This window comes from Rhipicephalus microplus, unplaced genomic scaffold (genome assembly GCF_043290135.1).
Source record: "Rhipicephalus microplus isolate Deutch F79 unplaced genomic scaffold, USDA_Rmic scaffold_107, whole genome shotgun sequence".
NCBI classification, from domain to species: domain Eukaryota; kingdom Metazoa; phylum Arthropoda; class Arachnida; order Ixodida; family Ixodidae; genus Rhipicephalus; species Rhipicephalus microplus.
Genome location: NW_027464679.1, coordinates 123697 through 145298, shown reverse-complemented (window position 1 = coordinate 145298; position 21602 = coordinate 123697). Strand labels below are relative to the sequence as shown.

The 21602-nt window shown below is 46.1% G+C and overlaps 1 protein-coding gene across 3 annotated transcripts in view; it reads left to right on the top strand.

Annotated features, from left to right (window-relative positions):
• Positions 1-17546, top strand: part of LOC119180931 (uncharacterized) — a 40020-nt gene extending 22474 nt beyond the window's left edge. The window contains exons 1-3 of one of the 3 annotated variants that reach the window (XM_037432083.2): positions 2890-3175; positions 12901-13030; positions 15977-17546. In XM_037432083.2, coding sequence (XP_037287980.2) covers positions 3068-3175; positions 12901-13030; positions 15977-16566 — 828 coding nt within the window. In that variant the 5' untranslated portion in view covers positions 2890-3067 and the 3' untranslated portion in view covers positions 16567-17546. Of the gene's footprint in view, positions 1-2889; positions 3176-10221; positions 10909-12900; positions 13031-15976 lie in introns of those variants that run through there. The other 2 variants (XM_037432075.2, XM_075885270.1) reach the window with 2 other exon arrangements.
• Positions 17547-21602: the final 4056 nt, after the last annotated feature.

The following is a 21602-nucleotide window of genomic DNA, read 5'->3' as shown; positions in this document are numbered from 1 at the left end:
TTCACACATCCTGTCCGAGTCAAAGGAATTAATCACCCGGATGATGATGAATATGATGATTATGATCAAAACTTTATTACTTCCAAAAGAGGGGACCGGCCAAGACGTCGGTTACGCTGCTTAGAGGAGGTCAGCGGGGACCCCTTGGGACACCGCGGCCTCCAATGCGTGTGTCACCCGGAAGCTAGCACTAAGGAAGTGGCTGGTATGATCAAAGCAAACCCAGTAAACATGTCCCGCGTGGTTTGTTATCCACAACATCTTACGCCGAAAGCGTAATCAACGATCCAGAGCTCGCGAATAGTATTGAGGAAACTTGCCACAAACACATATAGTGGCTCGAGTTATCGGGCGTCACCGATTTGAGGCAGCATATAGTGAGGATTGCGTAACGAGGCCGCCTCTAACCTGACAAACACTTATCTTTCTTACTAGCGTTCTCCGTATAACTCTATGTCGGAGCGATGCACTGAAAAGGGGGAGAGAGGCAATCTCTAATGCATATCCGGGAACTACGAGTGTTTTAAACACGAAAGGCTTCACTCAACCTTGCGCTTATCAGGCGACGTCTCTGCCGGCGAGAAGTGAGTACAGGTTTTGCATGTGTCGATAAACTGATAGGATTGAAAGGGGCACTGGAGATATGCGTCTATCGAATACAGGAAGGTACTCCGATGAGGGATCACGCGTACTTTTTGTACGCTCGATGCGGCCGTTATCCCGTGGCAGCAAACCCCCCCCCCCCCCCCCCCCCCCGCCCAGACACTCGAATCGCGGTGACGTACTGCAGCCGAGGCGTCGCTTTATCGCAGCTTCGAAGCTCTGACGGACAGATAGATACGAGTTGGAAATATATCCCCATCAGGACGCGTGCAGAGTCCGCGACTGGGTATGCCCCCACAGCTACTTGAAATCGCAGACACACATGCATGTGCAAAAAAATGATGACATCTGAAGCAATTTATGACACTTAGCAGAGCACGCTCGAAAGGATTTACTTTTTTTTAGGGGCGAAGCTCCTTAGGCCGTGCCTCTTCTGTAGTCGTAGCAGTATTTGACCGATTGATTGAAAACATTATTGCACTACTTACAATGTGCTCTCGCTTGTTAGCTTCAGCACCATGAAAAAAAAAAAAAAAACTCGGGTGACCTCAAACTGGTCAGCTTGTTACTACTGGACAGGGAATGGCAATCGTGCGCAAGGCAGCACACCACAGGTTCAGCCTGGCTCTGATGAGTGGGTCTTCAAGTATCCATTTGGTAGTAGCTTCCATGTCTTGCTGTAGCTGAGGCAGGGTACGTTGGGCCTTTTTTCATAAAAGCAGCGCAGTAGTAGTAGCATGTTGTTACCTCCAGTTTATCAGTTTCTCAGTAGATGACGCTGTTTGTGTATGCACTAGGGAATGACGTAACTAGATGGCTTTAGTGATTTTCACAGCACTTCCGCGGAGTGATTAATGAGTGGGAAGAAGTGTCGGTCCATCCATGCTTCTGTCCGTCAGTGATTTCATACGTCCGTACGGATGCTTTGCTTCACTTATCATCATTCACTGCGTTGATATGCTGTATCTTTTATCTTTTATGGTCTACTGCTCTGAATGTAAACATTTTCTGTAACAGATTTTGATCTCGCAAACATTCCGTCCACTTGCTATGCCCGTTTTTTCTTGAAGTATGCATTACAGTCTTATGTATCTATGCCATGACGAAGGTCGGTCCCCGGCCGTGACGTTGGAAATAAAGCATAGTATTTCATTTGTTCGTGCGCTCCACCTGAGTACCTACAGCACTACCATGTATGTATATATATATATATATATATATATATATATATATATATATATATATATATATATATATATATATATATATATATATATATATATATATATATATATATATATATATATACAAGGACGAGCCTTCCAATGAGGCAATGAGAACAAGGACACGCATAAACGCTTTAGTATGGACAAAAATTCTAATTTCAGCCTGTGCTGTCAACAGCAGTAATTTCACGAATATTTCAATTTCTCTGATTCTCATTCAGTTAACTCCTATCTTTCTGTATTTGCTCCCCTAAATTATTTGTAGGGTAGCGAATTGGATTCCCCCCCCCCCCCCCCGTTTTCTCATCATACCACTCCTTTCTCTCTTCCGCTACAGCGCACCAAGCATTCAGTTCATTTGCATGACGTTTAATCGAGTCCGCCGACCCAAACGATAGAGCGTAGAATTGATTCGCGACTGAATGCAATAGCGCCCAGCAGGAAGAACACCGCGAAAGGCGACGCTGATAAGAAATTCGTCAAGTCACTCCTCTGAGGCAAGGGATGTGCCAAGGCTCTCTCCTACGCTCCACGCTGCTCGGCATCGGTGGAGCATCTTATCAGCGTCGCGTACGCCGGTGACATGCGTAAATGACACGTGCTGACGCTGCCAGATAAAAAGTGATTCGAAAGCCGCTGCTGTTTGCTTGTTTTTTTGTTTGTTTTCTTATTTTTTTTTTTGGGTCCGATACTGAAGCGTCGCCAAGACTCGCTGGCGCAGAGAGCGTCTTGCACGCAAGAACTCCTTCCTTATCACTCGCGACTTGACAGACAGAGAGAGACTGTGATAAGGCAGAGGGTTGACTGGCTCTGTTCGAGTCGAGGGCATGAAGTGGTGGCGAGATAACGTAGTGACGGCACTGGGGCCAATTCTGCTTCGTCACGTAAGGACTGCGGTTTCGAGAAGAAACGCGAAAACTGCTTGCGTTCTTTATCTGCGTCACTCGGGTGTTTCTTTTTTCTTTCTTTCTTTTCACAAGGAGTGCAGTCGGTCATCACAAACGTACCTGCATGCACGTATTAGTTTTTTTTTTAAGAGAGAGAGAGAGAGAGAGAGTCCACCTTCAAGGCTAAAGGCTGCGACCTGGCTGAAGGTTCCGGTATCTCTTGGGCAATGTTGACTATCAGTTTCCGTATAAAAGAACAAGATCACCGGCAACCCGCGGTTTCTTTTTTGCAAACTGACGGCCACTGGAGGCGCGAGTACGTGGATATCAGAGATCAAGCCCGTCTTCACGATGCCCGAGCATGAATTTACTGACGCGAGGAACAGCAGTCTATTCGAGTGTCCATCAACACGTGCCTACAAGGCGCTCTGCCAAGAGGATTTGCATGTTGACATTGAGGTATTTGAACTCGTTTTCAATATTCAAAATCGGCGTTGCGTTCATTCCTATGCTAAATGTTCCGATTGAAACCTTGGCTGCGTTCGTCGTGAATAATATTTATAAAATCCATTCCGCTCTAAAATGTACATCAAGTAGCTGAATGTTTTATACTTGCTGCTTTAATTTCTGGCTTAATGTGACGATTGAAACCTGTGCTACGTTCGTTCTGACATTAATATATTATACAAACGTTTTGTGCAGGCAGATGTTCGGTATAAAATAATTTTAAGCAGCTTATCGCCAAGACTACGAAATTCAATTTCACCATCACATGCGCGTCTATGGAATAAACCTTTTAAAACCAATATACCTCTCAATACTCTTTTTTACTGACTACAACAATCTTGCTGTAGCCTTGAATCATGCCTAATTACGTTCAATTAGAGGTTTTGCTGGCGTAAGATGTTTCTTTTTGTACAATAGTACTGCCACGGAAAAGATTTGGAGCTGCCCTCGTTTTAATTCGATTCGTTTGACAAATACTTCTAAAATGTGATCACGAGTGTGACGTGGGTTGAGGACTACAGTCAAGTTATACGTATACGTATTACATTGAAACTATTGCCCCAATAAAAAAGAAAAAAACGCGAAACAGGAGACAAAACGCGGCAGCAAGCGCGAACTATATATACCACTTATCGTTTACCCATACGCGTTGAACGTTTGTATGGCGGCCAAAACGTTGCGCGAAAAAAAAAAGTAACCGATGTCAATAAGTGTTTCAATGTTATTGTTCGTGAGCTCTTTAGTTACATGATTTAGTTTTGCACTTTGAGCTTCATGCAATTAATAACCGCCCTTTGACGTAAAACATCAGACACGATGACAGGTGACGGTGGATCAAAAGAGTGGTATATATATATATATATATATATATATATATATATATATATATATATATATATATATATATAGACAGGCAGACAGATAGACAGACGCTTCGCCCCGCCCATCATCATCCAGTCCGTGGATATGCTGTGATTTTTTATGTTCATGCTTTCCGAGAAATTGAGTGAGTGAGCTGCATAGCTTGACAAAAAATGTTTACTGAGGCGGCTCTATTCTTGTGTGTATTCGGGATTGCACAAAGAGAAATGCTCATAAACGTTAATCAGTAGCCCGAGAATGTATTCAGGGAGGCCTTCAGAAGGCCAGGGGGAGATAAAAAGGCGTGGGGCCGAGAAGTAGCCAAAAGTTGCATTCGGTATGAGCTTTCAATCATACCTAAGTTATGTTCGAGCATGCATTTGTATACGTGCGTGGATATAAACACAATTAAAATAGAAAAGTACCAGTGTTTTCGAAGCCGCCCCTCCCCCATGTCCCTGGCACATCTATGGGGGGAGGGGACTTCATCGAAACAACTAGGATAGCCGTTAGAATTAAATGTTTCATAGGCGTAAGCATTTCTATTTTGACATAAGAAAACTCCCCGTCTGCCTCAGTCCCTTTGTAACACAAGGCGACCATCGTTGTAAAGCAATAATTTCGTTTTACAGAAAATAAGTTTTTGAAAGTAATACACCTAGGGCGCAGAGAACGTTTTCCTAATTAAAAAATACGAACGAATTTTCAAGATAATAGGCACACATACTGTATAATCTGGCCTGTTATATTATACTACGTCATTTGTGCACACAAATTCTACGACCAACCCGGAGAAAGTGCGGGGGCTTTTCAATATGGCGTAAGTTTGGATTCCCTCACTAGCATGTATTGCGCATAATGGCACTCCGAAATCCCGTCTTCTGCACTCATGGGCGTTTCCCTCGGGACGGCTTCATGCTCTCCCATAGTAGAGTACCGAGTACTCTAAATCGTTAACCACTTGTTCTAAACACGTCCGCTTCGCGAATTCTTCTGGGACAGCGTACTGCTCTCTCATAGTAGAGAACATCGCACTCGAAATCGTGGAACTTTTCTTTTCAAACACTCATCTCAAAGGTAGTGCCGCTGCCAAACGCACCGTCGTTTCTTCGCCAACTAGGTGAAAAAGCTCGCCGAATTGTTATAAATAATTTATTCGTGAAACCAAATGAATTTTCCTGGTGGTTTTGGGTTACTAACTTCGTGCCTCACGCTTCGAAGTGGAATGTCTCACCCACTGGGCCAAAACCGAAGGCCGAAAGCTGAATCATATTTCATTCTCACCCTTGCGGAATGTGGGTACTTGTGAACAAGGATATGTTTTTTTTTCTACGTGTGATACAAAACAAATGTATAAGGGTAACGCTTCATAGAAATGTAACTCGACAGCGCTCTTTCTGTCCTTGTCTTTTCTTCTGTAGTTACATCGTAGCTACTCGTAGTCTTGCGCTGTGCAAATATGTTTATAGAAGGCTTCGTCGAGATGCTTCGCGGTGTATGAATAAAAGCCGTATTTGGAATACAGTGTAAAACCGTCTGAAAAAAGCAGCGTTAATTCAAACACGCACTAAGAAACACTACACGATCATGGACGTTGTCTGTGTTGAAATTAGCGTTGCTTTTTTTTTTTTTCAGATCCAAGCCAACAAGCTTGCATACATTCGGTTTCAAGTGTGAAATGGCATTGTTGACGACGAGAAAGTTTGTGGTTTTGCGAAAATTCAGGGACAAACACACATATAGTTTCGGGATGCGCGTATTGTAGCACTGTTACAGACATCGACAAACTCTGGAAAGATGATAAAAGACGCCAAGCCGTTACCACCAGGAAACAGCGTTCCGTATTCGCACTTCAATCAATGCGCCGTACTCGACGACAACTTTCCTTGACAGCACTGTGGAAGCTACAGAACCGAAGCAACACGCCTCCTACCGCGCCGAAAAATAATGCTTATGTTTACTGGTAATTTTTTTGATTTGCCTTGCTGAAAGAAATGCTGCTTTATGTATAACGAGATTCAAACATTTGCGGGAGGTCGCATGTAAAGTTCGGTAATTATTCTGTTTACGAGAATGCCTTCATTTTGTTTTCATTTCTTGGACTGCCCCACCGTTTTCCAGCACACGTGTTTCCCAAAGTATAGATGGCGCTCTTTACGTGTAGTGGGTCAGTGTGTTGTGGCCGCAAATGCACTATTTATTTCTCGCAAGAACTGAATAGTACTCATAATATTGTTGCGAGAATGAGACACGCTTTGTCTTCTTCATCTCCATGCTATTGCACGTAGCAATATGCTCATAATATGGCGCTAAAATGGATACTGAAGAATCAAAATGTATCGCCCATTCACATTTTTTTTTTTCGTGTATACGTTGGTCTACACTCGCTCATGATGGGACTTCGCAATAACGAAATCCTTCGCAAGCTGCCGTACTACCTGCGCTGCAAACATGAATGTGCAGAAGCCCCGCCTCTATAAGCCTCCGCTCTAATGTCACGATGAGGTGTCAACGTGTGTAGTACGCTGTAGTGCACCGTAGCGCAGCAGGCGGCTCGTGATTATTTTCGACCATACAGGGTTCCCTAACGTGCACCATCTCAATGCGACCCCCTTATCTGGGAATCAAACAGGCAACCTCACCTGGGACACTGGCAAGACCAACATAAAAATCACGGGTAGTTGTTTCCCAGCGGAAGGTTTGCACACGACACTAATTCGTTCATGCCACACCTTGACGCTTCTATAGAAAACGCGTCTGCGAGTTTTTATTTACTCCTATACCACAGGTTTCAGATACAAAAAAAAGAAAAATGATGGAAAGCTGCCGACGTATCTGACTTGTCTCTTCGTAGCCGTGCTTTTATTCGCGGTTTGCATTCAGTAGGAAAGACTGCTCTGAGAAGATCACCCGCTGTAGCACTGCCCCGGGGCCGCACGTAGCCAGAGTAAGAAACGTGCGAACGACAAGAGAATATGCAAACTCCCCCGCGGAGCCAGACTCGCGTCTGGGCGTGCACGCGGGCTACGTTTCACCGCCGAGGGCAATTATCCCGTCTGCATTCCGTTTAGAAAGCGCCCTGTGGTGGTCGTTGACTCGGCATCCGATGCCGCCCCTTGTTTCTTTGACGAAAAATTACTGCGTGCGGATCCGTCACTGCCTCGTACGTTCAGGTTTGTGACCCCTAAACAACTCAGAGTTCAAAGGCGAGACAGTAGTTCCTTCCCTATTCTTCTTCGTAGAAGCGCCGTTTCCACCTATTCGCTTATTTCTTCATTAAACATGAGAAATCACGGCGTTAGGTGTTGAGCCAGTCGGGATTTCTCGCTTTTCGGCTAGCGCAGTCTCAAATTCAGAAAAACGAAGTGAAATCAGTTTACCGCTCACGATAGTCGCGCGAGACAAGGCAGAACGGGCGTGTGACTGCGCGTGAAATCAGGGTAGGAGAAAATTGGCCGGCAGGATATATCTTGGCTATCAACCAATCGGGAGTTTAGTTCATCCTGACGTCAGGCGACCAAACTGTTGGCGTCATGCATTGTGCCGCAAAGACGCGACACGCCGCGGGAGAGAATGATGCGCTTCGTATTTCGGGGAGTTGTTTAGGGCCTCTTTAAGGCGGAGGCCTCTTTATGGGGCCCGAAAATTGACCGTCCGCTTATGCAGCAGCGTCGGTGTCAACGCGAACGAGTGGTACAGAGAATCGTCGCTGAGCGATGGCGCTCTCGTATGACGTCATCGCTACCGTCACGTGCGGTAACATCGCACGAGGACGTCGTCACGCGACTGAAGCCCCTAACTACCTTTCCTTAACCTAATTCCCTGGGAACGCTGATGTGTCAGTTTGAAGAAAATGAAAGCGCATTTTTTGTTCACTGTTCAATTAGAAAAGCTATAACCTTCTATGCGAGGTATATTAAAGAACGCATGATTTAAAAAGTGCGAGCTTTTGAGCACTTAGGGTTTAATCTTTATCGCGATAAATTCACAGGTCCATACAAGAGTGGACCGTTTGACAGGTTGGTGAGGATGCATGACTTAAAATGACTACCGCGCTATCGATGCCGCAAAAGAGTGTGTCGGCTATGCAAGTTATCGAGCTGAAATGACCAATATTGTTCAATTCGGGGCAGTGGTACTAAAATTAGTTGTTCATTTCTTTGTTTTTGGATGCTCGTTCGTTCTAGGTCAGCATCCGTCTCTTTTTTTTTTTTTTTTGTTAGTACCAATTATTCCTGTTTATACTCGCAATACAGAGTGTAACAAAATGTTTCGCGTTGTTGAACTAGATTCACTCAGCGCTGCTTTCACAAATTTTTACCATCAACCACACAAAGGCAGACACGTATACACCGTACAGGTGTGTTTCGCGATAATGAAATTGGCGTATTTATCACTTGGAACAGTTGTTCTGAACTTATAAATAAAAATCATGAGTCACCGGCCACCGTATGCAACTCTGAGTCAAACGCTAACCAACGCAGGAAGTGGGTCGTACGAAGCAAACAATGCTCATATATAATACAAAAACGCCCAAGTGAAAAGAAATGGTTCCGCCAACAGACAGTTATTGTATACAGTGCCCTAAAGCCTCGTAAGGTCAACGGAGCCTTGCCGAGGTCGCCGTAACAACGACAGCTGTGCACAGCAGTTGCGCCGATAGCGCCGGTATTTTTCCATGACAGCTGCGTTCGCACAGCGAGCGGGAATCCCGCTCAAGTGACTCGTCCTGATAAGAGCTCCTCCCGAGATGACTCTATAGGCAGCCACGAATTCCGCCGACGACAGGAACGGAAGACGTGTTGATTTCCAGCTGTGGTCACCGTGATTTGCGAATCTTATAACATCAGGTATAGTAGCTCGAGATACGGCGTCTCATAGTTTTTTGTTTTTTTTTTTCGTACTTACACAGCTACGAGATGCGTTCGCTTTGCGTCTTTGCGTTGTTGGAGCCTGTGTGAGGTTTCCTGCTATGGAGTGAAACTGATGAGACAGTATCGACGTCAAGTGAAGCCCGAGCAACGGTTAGTCTTGGCAGTAATACAATCGGACGACGGTCAGTCGTCGCCGTGGACATGCGCAATGCTGCCAAATCGGAGTGTTGTCCGCCTGTCAAGGGAGCACGGCACTCCGATGGTGCAATATACCATTGCTAATGCTCACCGCTGGTCGGGTTTCATTTGATGCCTATGCCACGTTAGCGTACACGAACGAAAGCATTTCAGCAACGTTCTTTCAATTTGTTGTGCACCTCTTTTCACGGGTTGTACAGTGTTTCTAGATATTTTTTTAACGTGATGTTTATTGTGCCTTTCGGGTTCATTGACAAAAGGCGACACAAGAATGCGGAACAGAAAGAACACAGATACTTGTTTGTTTTGCCGTTATACTCGATGCATCACTTCTTGATGAATTACTCCCTTTCTTTACGGCCATCTCGAGCTACTGTACTTTAAACAAAGAAATAAAAAAAAAACGAACTAGAATAGGGGGTGATCGTATACGCTCTCAAACGGTGCCATAATCAACATTGGCCGGTTGTGAACTTCAGCGTCGATTTGGTGCACTTCGTTTGACGTTCCGATATATTCCTGTGCCAGCGACGTCGGGAGTTCCGAGAAAAATAAATGACTCGGAAAAAAAGGACAGTCCTTCCACGATCTTCTGCGCGACGCAAGTCATCGCCGTCATTAGTTTGTCGCCCAAAACAACGTAGGGCGGGCCAAGATCATCAAAACGTTCCAGAATGTACGCACCGGGCGAACGGGTTGCGTTCGGTGACGTCACGTCTGGCGCCAGGCCTTTCACCCTTTCATCTCGTTCTTTCTCTCCTACATCGTCTGTCTTGAGAGGAGAGACACGCAATCCGAGATAGCGGGAGAGGGCATGCAGAAACAGAGGAGACGGGGAGGAAGTGAGCCAAATTGGAGCACTCTCTCTGCTTCCTCGCTTCTCTCTCCTGCCTTTCTCTCTCATCAGAAGCGCTGTTCCAATCAGAGAAAAGCGTCAGGGCGAGCCTCCACTGCCCAATTGGTTGGTTCGTTCAAGTGTTCACGTGCGCACCTCGTGCCCCGAACGAGCGCCTGCGCATAGGCCCTCGCTGAACCAGGAACAAAGGTTATAAAAAGATCCCGCGAGTGTCTACGCAGTCAGTCTTGTCTTGTCTCTGCGTGGGCCAGATTGCGTCGCTTCGCTCGTGGGACCAAAGCCGGCTACGACGTGAAAGCGAGCGCCGCCGATCATTTTGTTGTTTTCATTTGAGCAGATTCGCTACCGTTTTCCGATCTACTGCCGAGGCACACAAAGCCACCTACCGACCGATAGACGCGTAATAGAAAACAAAAGAGAGCGGGCAGCGAACAAATTTGTTTTCGCCCGCTTCTTCCTTTATTTTACCGACCATTCCATCCGCCACACCAAAGGGGGACCCGGCACATCAACCAGTAGCATTCGACGCAGCCCTCAACCTTCCCTGACATCACAAGCAGCGATAGAGACTCCCGCCGGCGAGCGTCCGCTTTTCAACGGAATCAGACCACCGTTCGATGGAAACAGGAGTGTCCCGTTACAGCAGCGTTCCGGAATGCGACGCACCCAACATATCGCTTCTTAGCGAAGAGGCCGACCGCTGCGACGGGTCCGGAGAAGTCAACGACGACTGCTGGCAACAGCTCGAAGCCTTCTGGGGAGCCGAGAAGCACCGCTGTTGCCAACAGCACGAACCGGCCACCTTCGAGAGCAACAGCACCGAGAGCCAGCTCGAGAACAGGGACTTCCTCAGCGAGCCACCGCCGCAGGAGTCCTTCGAGGAGCCGTTAGCTAGGGTTGGTAGTATGCATCAGCATTTCGTATAGACTATAGGCCACGCCCGTCCACGCAGCCTGGTAGTGCCACGTCGGCAATACCTTGGAAACTACGCTGAAGCGGCTCCAGGCTTTCTTCGCTTATCACCGCCGCAGTCTTGAAGATTACCATACTAATTGGGTACCTATATGAAGCAGTCGGCGCAATGGAATAGCGCACCGTAATGTACACGAAGAAGGGACGTGCAGGGCACGTGGAGCGTACTCAAAACCACCAATAGGAATAGCAGACTGGATTCCAAAAGAAGGCAAGCGTGCCAGAAGGGCAGTCAGTCGGGCTGACGATGATGAATATAAACGATAACGAAGACATACGGCTGGTAGCCATCTCGCACGAGTCCATACTTTGCTTATTGTAGCTATTATAGAGGAGTGGCTGCTTATCTGGAAGCAGCATACAGCGTAGCGGAGCAACGCAGCGTAATAGGCACGATCAAGGTTTTAGTCTAGCACGATGTCTCTTGTAGCTTACCGTTACAAGAGATATAATATTGATTGGGTACAGGATAGAAGCGGTGGGCAGAAACGGAACGCGGTATCGTATAATAAACCATATGGCCGTTAACATGGTTTGCACACAAGACACGGCTTTTGTGAGTATATGAAGCTTTTATTCGAGCTCGACTGGCGATGACAAAGCAGCTGGTTGTATAGATGTCACAAAAGTTTATTTACAATAGGAGTCGCGCACCGGGCAGTAGGTACGAGTAAGGCTAGGCTCAATCTACAGACGCGTAGACAGCCGGAAAGAAACTCACCGAGCCACATATCTTACAGCCATCCACAGCATCGCTCCTTCGTGCTGGTGGAAAATCCGGTCCGTAAAAAGCAAATTTTGAGGCGAATTGCTATAACATCTGACAAGATGGGGAAGCTTAAAGACGTCGGCTGGTATGCACAGGCGCGTGGCACTGACACGTGGCGCGGGGCTGACAGCTCGGTTTCTTTCAAAGGTCTCGGCCGTTGCTCAGTCATTGCAGCAGCAGCTGGGGTTGATAGGCCTAGAGAATCCGCGTGTTCTGGACGATCGGGCGCGCCGATGAAGCAACGAGAGCGAGGGAGCGGCGAAAGAGTAAACAGCAAGTGTACTCGCCCGTGGCACACATTCGGCAGCTGGCGACCGCACGACTGAACTCACCGACGCAATGCGCCCGCCTCCGCGCGTCAGACGAGCTCCGCTGCGCCGTCTGCAGCTAACTCCAGACTTATTTCCTTCTCTCGCTCGAAGGCTTCCCAGACGGGCAGGATGCTTTTGTTTTGACTTGCGCCGCTCTTAAAATAACCCGCAACCTCGCAGAAGGGCTAGGTAACGAAGTGAAGGGCGGGGAACGGCGCTGAGTAAAGAGGGTGGGATAGGATTGCACGGGTTTGGCGACCCTCACCGCATTCCGCCCTTGTCACTTTTTTTGAGTGTGTGTTGGCGTTTCTGTTCTCTAGCTTATACGCCACCACTTGTCCTTAGTTTTAACATTAGACGATTCTTTTAGGCTTGCCGAAAGACTGAAGCTGTGAGGTGAGCCTCGATTCGAAACGGACGGTAACCGAGACTAGAAACCTTCGCCATAGATATTGCGCCACCCATATCGTTTGATACTTGGTAAGGGGTAGTGTATGGCTATTTGAATTTCGCTTAGATAAAGTGGCCGAAGGGTAGTTCAAGAGTACACTACTCCAGCACAGCTTCGGCGTATTGGGAAACATCGCTTGGTTAGAAGTGTTAGCGCTTTACATGTCTGATTCATATTGATTGCCTCTGTCGTGGTTTCGTTGCGCTTTTCAAGTCATGACAGGACCTAACATCATTTCTTCATATTTTATTCATGCTTATGTCTAGACCACCCGCAATAAAATTCTTGCGATATTTTATGTGCAGTTGAGCATAAATTTGCTGTTTTTTTTTTTTTTGCTGTCAATTCTATTTCAATGTTTGACGTGTCTTCGTCTTCTTTACAGAAGGCGACCAAAGGAAACCAGACAGCGGCGGCAAGCGATTTCTTGTACATCGTCAGGGGCGAGGACATCAACGATGTGCCTACCAGTTACGTGGTCAACGGCATCAAGCCGCACGAGTTTCCAGTTATCGGTGAGTGCAATACTCTGCCATCGTTGACCCTGAACAGACAGCACATTTTCAAGATAGCTTACACGGAAAAGAGCGGGTTACATTATAAGTACTGATGAGCTGGTCCGTAAGTCATTGGATGATATTTATAAAGCAGCGCACAAAGACGCAATCATGAAACAATAAAACAAAAGGCGATTGCAAGGCCTGGACTGCAAACGATGCATTGCTTTTGAAAGACCCTCCTCATATAAAATAACAAGCGCTTGCACTATAGGACTGCTGGGAAGTATGACCAAGACCATAAGAACAATTGCACAGATTTGACGTGTTTTCGTGAAAAAATTACAACAAATATGTCGTTATATTTTGATGTATTCTCGCTTTTTTTAGAGAATTATTCCGAGGAGCAATTGATTTGACCTTCCATTTGTCGATTTACGTGGCCTATAGAGGATTTCCTTTTGTTTCTCTTTGTTTGTGCACGATCTCCGCTCATTTATGAGAAGTAGCACAGCGAAAATCACTCCAATCAAACGTTATATTACAAGAATATCTAACCGAGAAGCAACATTTGCGTTCCGGTAACTAGCGTTTATGCTTTCGTCTTCTGTTAAGTGTGTGTGAATATATTTTGCACGCTGTTTCATCGATTGCGTAAGATAGGACGATTATCACAAAGAAATCGCGAATTACTTAAGGCTAATCTTGCGTTATCGTACGCCCTTCATCGAAACGTTTGACTTGTGTTTGGCATTAAGTCCGCGAAATAACGACATTGTAGAACGTTGCTTGGTATGTGCTATTGACTTAAATGTTGGAAGTAATAAAATAGACAAACTGACATGTTGCGCAAAAACAAAGTACAAGAACGAAAGAAAAAAACAAAGGGAGTCGCGCGATATAGCCCACAACCGAATTGTGAAACTTTTTTGGAAATATTTAATTCGTCATCTAGATTAATGTTATGAAGCTACACTTTTGCTAAACAGGTGATGATGTACACAAGACTGGTAAATTCATTACATAAGGTAAATCGTGGTTTTCTAGTGTCATAATTATCGTCATCATCATCATCAGGCTGACTACGTCCACAGCAGGACAAATAACTCCTTCATGTTCCGCCAATTAACCCGGTCCCGTGCTTTCTGCTGCCAAGTTATAGCTACAAGTTTCCTGATCTCATCTGCCCACCTGATTTTCCGACAGCACTCTGTAGTTAATGATTAAGGTGACAAAGGATAAAAATGGCAAACTTTAGAGGAGTGGTTTGAATATGAACACACACACTCAAATCGTATAATCATGAGCTAATTAACAAAGTGTGCCTGCATTTATTGAGGCTTTACCGTACCAGTAGTGATTCTGAAAAACAAAAAACAAAAGGACCATTATATACCTGAGGGTGAAATTGAAATATTTGCGCTCATCAAGAGCTGACGTCACTACCAAAAAGCACGCGCCTGTAAGCTTGTTCCATGTGCTACGCAAAATGCGGTTGCCTTGCGACAACTACAGGCTGTCACGTCACCTTAATTCAATTCATAGCCATCCACAAAGACTACAGCAGGACGCTGACATAAGTATTAGCAGTTCCCTCTAATGTCAGTCAGGTTCATCCTGTACAACTCGAAATTTCACCCTTTTTGTACCATTTAATGAATCAACCGTGTTCTTTCCCTTGGCACTCATTCTGCGTATTGGATTAGAATATGCGATCTACGCATGCCGAGTCTTTGCCAAATGTGCTTTTTAATTTCAGCGATATCGACTCTATCCATCTGCCCTCTACATTGCAGCGCATTCTAACGTCAAGCTTGCGTTCTTCTTTTTTATCATTAGTTACACTTTTTATGACTCTAAAAGTTCCTTATCTATCACTGTTATAATTGTGGTCACCGCACAGCGCTTATTACATATCACTTAGAATAAGTCCTTGTACGAAATTGAGATCCCTCAATTTTGGCTCTTAGACTGTCTGAACATCTTAATTTCAAACTCGATATGAAATTCAGGAAGTGCACACGCAACATTCTTGTGGCAGTGCGTATCAAACAAAAATTATCAAACCTGTCTCAGTTGTGGAAGTTTTGTTCGGTTTTACGATGCTGGAGTGAAAGATGTCATTGCCTACGACATAAAGAAACAGAGCATATCGATTAATACTTGACGGCAAGAAAGAGAGACAGAGAATAAAATGGGGGAAAAGCAAGGAGGGTAATCAAAAATAGGAGCATCCGGTTCGCTACCCTGCACTAAGGGATGGGAGAATGGGGAAGAAAGCGAAGAGCGAAATTCTTATAAATTCTTATAAAAACTATTAATTACGCTTGAATCACTGGCAAGGAGATCGGCATGGACTAAACTGTACAAATCAAATGACTCGTAGACTATATATATTGTTGTCTCATTCCCCCCTCACCCTCCAAGGCTCGCGGATAACGAAGATAAATTAGGTACAATGTCCTTGGTTGTTTCGGCTTCATTTTCCTCCTCTGTTTTCAGATAAAGTTTTTATTTCTGCGCCGGTTATAACACATGCCGAAACATTAAAGATCACGCTTGGCTGGGAAAATGCGCTTGCCGCGCGGGTTCCAACAGACCTTCAGTCCACCGCAAAGCTAAAACAAGTAGCTATAATGTATCGTAAACTTACGATACATTTGTTCCTTCCCTGTCGCTTTTGCTCCTTCCCTGTCCTGTATTTTTTCTGGTGTTGCGCTGTAAGTAACTTCACGATGGATCCTAACCAACTGGCCCAACTTACCGTCTTACTATAGCTATAATGTAGCTGTTGTTCCTAGGAATGGTTCGTGTTGTCCTTATGCTCTTTCTCATATGCTTTTTATCGTTTTGCGCTTCATCTATCTTGTTCGGAAAATTCGCTAGCAAGCTTACATTACTATCTGTAGTGGAGGCTGATTATGATGAACTGCTTAATGTATCTATGCCTAACGTTGCCTGCAGGTACCTACGTGGACAAGCGCGTCGTGCCGGGTTTCCGTTACATAGTGCGCGTCAATCGCACCTCCCGCTTCCTGTTCGGAGGCCGGCCGCTTCACCTGGAGAGCGTGGGACGGGGCTACGGCAAGCGCATCACCTTCGAGGCGCCGCCCGGTGGTCTGAACGAGAATGACAACTTCTTCTACTCGGACACCATCGCTCAGGGCTACGGCTTCGCCCCGGTCGCCGTTCAGGTCGGAGACCGCTTCCGCGTCCAGGACAGCGAGGGCGAAGAGTGCGGCGACCTGGTGCTCGACGAACTCCTTGGCGAACAGACCGAAGTTTCGTGCGACGTCCGCAAGGAGGACGGTGCCATCGTCAAGGATATCGTGGTCGAGTTCCACGCGAGGTTCCTGTGCGTGAACAACCGACTCCTGGACCGCCAGCTGGTGTGGAACAAGGTCCAACTCAATGCAAACGCGAGGCTCGTCAAGGCCCGAGGAGCGACGAGGGCGCGACTCGAAAACCTACTGCTGCGAGACTGTCCGCTGGCGGGCTATGAACTGGTTCCTTTCTCGGGCAAGCGGCAGCGTCTGGTCGACCGCGAGGAATAGAGAGACCCGACCTTTGCCCTACTACTTCGTCCATTGCTGTAGAGATCTCTTCTGTGGCTCGTACCAACTCACTCCGCACTGCCTCGTCACTTCCTGAGGTCTCGAAGAGCGCTGAAGGAAAAGCACCACCGGGAAAGGGCCGATGCGTAGTCGTTGGGACGTGCACTGGCGTCGTCTAACTTGTTCCGGACCTTGGTTCAGCGTGCCGGCCTGTTCGCACCCTAAGGAGCGTGAGCGGTTGATGTCTCTGCCATGAAACCAACTTCTGGTCGACCCTACAGGCAACCTCATCTTGCTGACCAAAAAAAAAAAAAGCTTCTCCACTACTGCATGACCCTGCTGAAAGGGCGACAGCTACGGAAAGTGCGGGCGTGTATGAGGGGTGATCTCCCGGCATCCCGAAAAAAAGACTGGTATAGAGGAGAGGGCGTGAGGCTCTGATCGCAAAGAGAAAGTCTGCGGATCGTTTCGTGATTACACGTTGTTCAATGCCGATCGCTGGGAAGAGAGAGATGAGCGCAGAAGTATGCGCTCGGTGTGGTAGTCAGCAAGTCTGGCCGTGTCTTCCTGCGGGAAGAGTGATATATTTTTGGATTGATTCTACTTCCAGTCCTCGTTTACACAATACTTATCAATGAACTCTGCACGTTTTGTCGATTCCCATTTGTTTTATATTTTGTTGTTGTTAGACTAGAGGTACCATACACCTCTCGCCCTACTGCTTTTGTGACTGCATTGTTATAAGCGTCTGGTGAGAAACCTGCATATTTTACGCGGACCTTACTATATTTTACTTTGGTTCGTCATCGTCAACCGAGTAACTGGAACCCATTCCTGTGAACCCCGGCTGACTTGGTTTTCACGTTGTACGCATTTATTTAATCGGAGAACTCTGTAATTTATGCATCGGCAAGCGATGTCACGTTTGTGTTTCGTCCTTGCTGCTGCTGGAATGTCAAATAAAGGAACAAATAAACCTAGGTCCCTGTTGTTTTCTGTGCCCTATCGATTTGTCACCGTCGTCATCATTCCAACGTGTGTTATGAGCGGCATCGTTAAATAAGAAGGTATTATGAAGGTTGCAGCTAGCTAAGGTAATCTACTTTCAACATTAGTTGAATGACAGCTTGCTTAATCAGTTTTTTTGTTGGTGTTTAGGTGGTGAGTACTTGCTAGCTCTGTTAAAGGTGCACTAAAGAAAGGCTTCATCATGCGTGGTCGACACGAATTTCGGCGACGCAGCGTGAGCCCTTCAGAGTGAATATTCCCAGTATACGGCTGCACAAACAAGACTACGCCGTATACTGCCTGCTACCCCTGAGGAATTTCCTTATCAATGAAACCTTAGCAATCATTTAATGTTAACAGTTGTCTACGATTTCTTGTTGATATTCATCGGGTCAGCGGTCATTACCTGGTCAAAAACAATAACGTTAGGCAGAATGTCCCAAATAATCTTGGGTATGAGAGTATAGGCTAAATAATAATAACAGCCAAGGGAGGTGTAACACTTTATGATTATGAACCTGCGAGACCTAAGTTTCAAGGTGAAAGACTCAAGGGCCTCATCAGATCATGGCCTAGTTAAATGCCACGTGTCGTGAAAAAAGGCTCGCCTGCTTTAGAATAAACCGAACCAGATAATGAACCATCTGAGAACGAATTTCCGAGAATTAATCAACCCAGAAAATGAATCGAAACAGGCTTGGCTCATTGATAGACTGCGCAGCACCTAATCAGTCCACCGATAATCCATGTAATGGCTCTAAACTGTTGCGTGAAAATACCTCATACATTCATGTCGGATAAGGAGTCTGATGTAATATTACGTGGTATAAACGTGGAATCGCGCCACGCGTTACACAACGCGAATTGCATCACGAGTCATTGGGAAGCTGCTTACGAAAGGGACTAGATACAAATCATCATCACCTACCACAGTAGTAATGAAGATTGCAGCTGCTCACATGATGTCGTTCCAATGACGGTGTTAAAAAATTAGAGTACGCTTGAAGTTCGCCTTCAGGTGCAGGTCGTGATATGGTAATCAGCCCTCGTAGGTATCACCTTCTGAACTGCTAACCTGCTTCTTTTCTTGGTGCATCCATCGATAGTGGTTTTAGAAAACAATATACTGTGCATGCAACAATGGACGTTTCAAAGTGTCATTGAATGCCTGCTGCAAGCCCGGTTGTCAAGTGAACCCTACATCATCCTTATTTCTTTTGAGATTCAGTGAAGCGTTCCCTAGGCGTCTGTAGAGCAATACGCGAACATAAGCAGCGGTTCACTTTGTTGATAGCTCTGTTGCTGTTGAAATGGTTCAAGTATGTCTGAGTGCTTGGTGATGAGTGGGCGGCGGGCGGGCCTTCGGAACACCCACTCATTGCTGATTTCACATGTTTTGACGCCTGGCGCAATTTCACGTTTTCGCCGCGCAATATATGATTCGAACCCGGTCCCCGTGTGTGCCAGCCCAGCATTTTACTACAGAGCCACGTCGGTGCTTGAAACCCCGCTGGAAACTAGCCATAGGCAGCCTTAATGACGGGGTAAGAATCGCGTTAATACGAATAATAAATCGTTCAAGAACAGCAAAGGAACAGCCAGGCGTCCCACAATGTGCATTGCGTAACAAGTGAAAAACTTCAGGCAGTTCATCGTCGCCACAGGATAAAAAATTGCAAGGCCTGGCGGTTTCTGTTAATGACGTTGGAGATTTGAAGATGTAGGCTCCAGCAAACGTTTTCACGTGGTACTTAAAGTGTTTCCTCGCGTCTCCGTAACATGTACGCAAAATGTGTTACATCTCCACCTTGCACATATTTTGAGACTGTGACTACCTAGATTAATTATTTGACGCGGTTCTCTATAACACTAAGTTTTTCTTTATTGCTTGAATTCGACACGTTACTGATAGGAAAGGATCAGAAATCCAAGATTAGTGAATACTTCAGCAGGACACAACCTGAAAGTTGACGAAAATCACTGTGCTCAAGTGCCTTGAAGGACAGATAGAGGAGAGTGAGAAAGAAAAGAATCTAATCATCGCGCACTGTGGCATGTTTTGTGACACTCGAGAAATTTCCTAGCAAAGCACTCGCGCGTTGACGCTGTAATCAGTGGGGAGTGAGATGAGGTGGGTAGGATTGGCATTCGTAAGGTTTAACAGTAGTAGAACATCAATTCAACTATTTTATTCTGCAGAGCTAAGTTCTATATATAGTTTAAAAGGTATACTTTCACGCCAGCAGTACCCAGAGACGTTTTAGTCGACGCATAATTCACACAATTTTCGACAAAGGAGAGAGAAGAACAGTGTGCGTAAAGAATCATTTGCCTTTTTCACTATTACTCGTAAAAACTAAAGCAGTATTTACTTCCAGTATCAGAGGAACATAGTGACGATGCTGCCAAAGGGATACGTGAAAACAGAAACTGGCAAATCACCGAGTCAATCAAGTATTCAGCTGTGTGGCGCATCACCAACAAGACACCGGGACGTTTTAGTCATCGGTGACTTGCTCGAGCAGCTAAAGGCCCTGGCGAAGTCATCAACGTAAGTCAGTGGGGCGTTGATATATTCCCTCGCTGCTGGCGACGGCTTCATCGGGCAGCGGTGATGACTGCCGAAGATGTAAAAGAACTGGGAATCAGAGAGCTCCCAGAGATTCCAGGCCACCTTGACCATGTGCCACTCGGTCGAGTTGAGGGCGCCCAGAAGAGTGGACAACCCGAGCGCACTGTAAAAGACGTGGTCGACGTCCAGTGAGGAGTTCTTTCCGAGGTGAGTCTCGACGAAGCAGTCTTTCAGTTTCTGAATGTTGGCGTGCGTTCGCGAGTTCCAGCGTATATTGCGCAGAGCCATGGCCCACAGACCATCGGCCATCCGCTGGCCTAGAACAGCCATGTTCGGTAACCACGCACTGTACGTGTCGGTGCAGATGAAGTTGTACACCGTAGACGAAAGCAGGAGGAACCGGTTTTCGACGAGGTGCAAGTCCCGGTATCTGGTCATTGTCTTCGCCGCCAAGACGGACAGGCGAGCCGTAGTCAAGTCGAGGTTGTAGTTGCGACCATTAAGAATGTTCCGCGCGAAGTCTGACGTAGCGGTCGGAACCCGCAGCGAAGCACTGCTCGCAAACGTCGGGGTCAGCAACGTGACGTTCTCGAAGAATCCCTCCAGCGTGTCGGCGTCTTCGGGATCGAAGAGGGCGCTCTTCCTAAACTGTTCCTTCGCGGCGCTTCTCACGGTAGCGAACATGTTTTTCGCTTCGGCATCCTTTTGACTGCTTGTTAAGAGCTCCGCTTGGAACCGCTCAGGAGGAAGATGCTGCTCGTGCAGATTTCGAATATATTGGAAGAGACGGTGTCAGATTTAACGTTGAATTCCACAACACCGCTAACGACTGCATGCCAGATAAGGTACGCTGCTTTCGAACCATCGAGAGCATCGCCAGCGAAAAGATTATAAACAAACCTAATCCTTGGTGCCCCTCGCACGCGGATGTTTTGGACGTTTTTGAAAAAAAGCAATAAGATTCAAATATCACCGTTATGATCACAATTTTTCGCCTTCGTCACACGCTGTACGTCTATCACTCGAACCACTTGAACACAGACGTACTTGCGAGCGTATCGGCACTTTACATAAAATCGTGAACAAGATAATCACCATTGACATGCCCTTTTCCTTTGCCAACTCCGTTGCAAACACTCGCAGGTCAAACCCCATTAACATCACACCCTTCATGCCATTTCTAGATTGTTTTAAGTTTTCATTTTTTCCTTTCACGGTGGAATTGTGGAATAATCTGGATGTTTCTCCCCGAAAGTTGCCTACCAATAGTTTTTTGAATGAACTACCAAACCATGTGTTTTGTTAGTTTAGTGTGTATTCACTGTTATGGACCCACTCCTGCAATGTCTCGAACTGTGAGACAGCAGTATTTGTAAATAAAATAAAAAAAAAGTAAGCCGTGTGCCTCTAGTGCTGCCTCGAATTCATCGACGTTCCAAATCTCTCGGCTGAACTT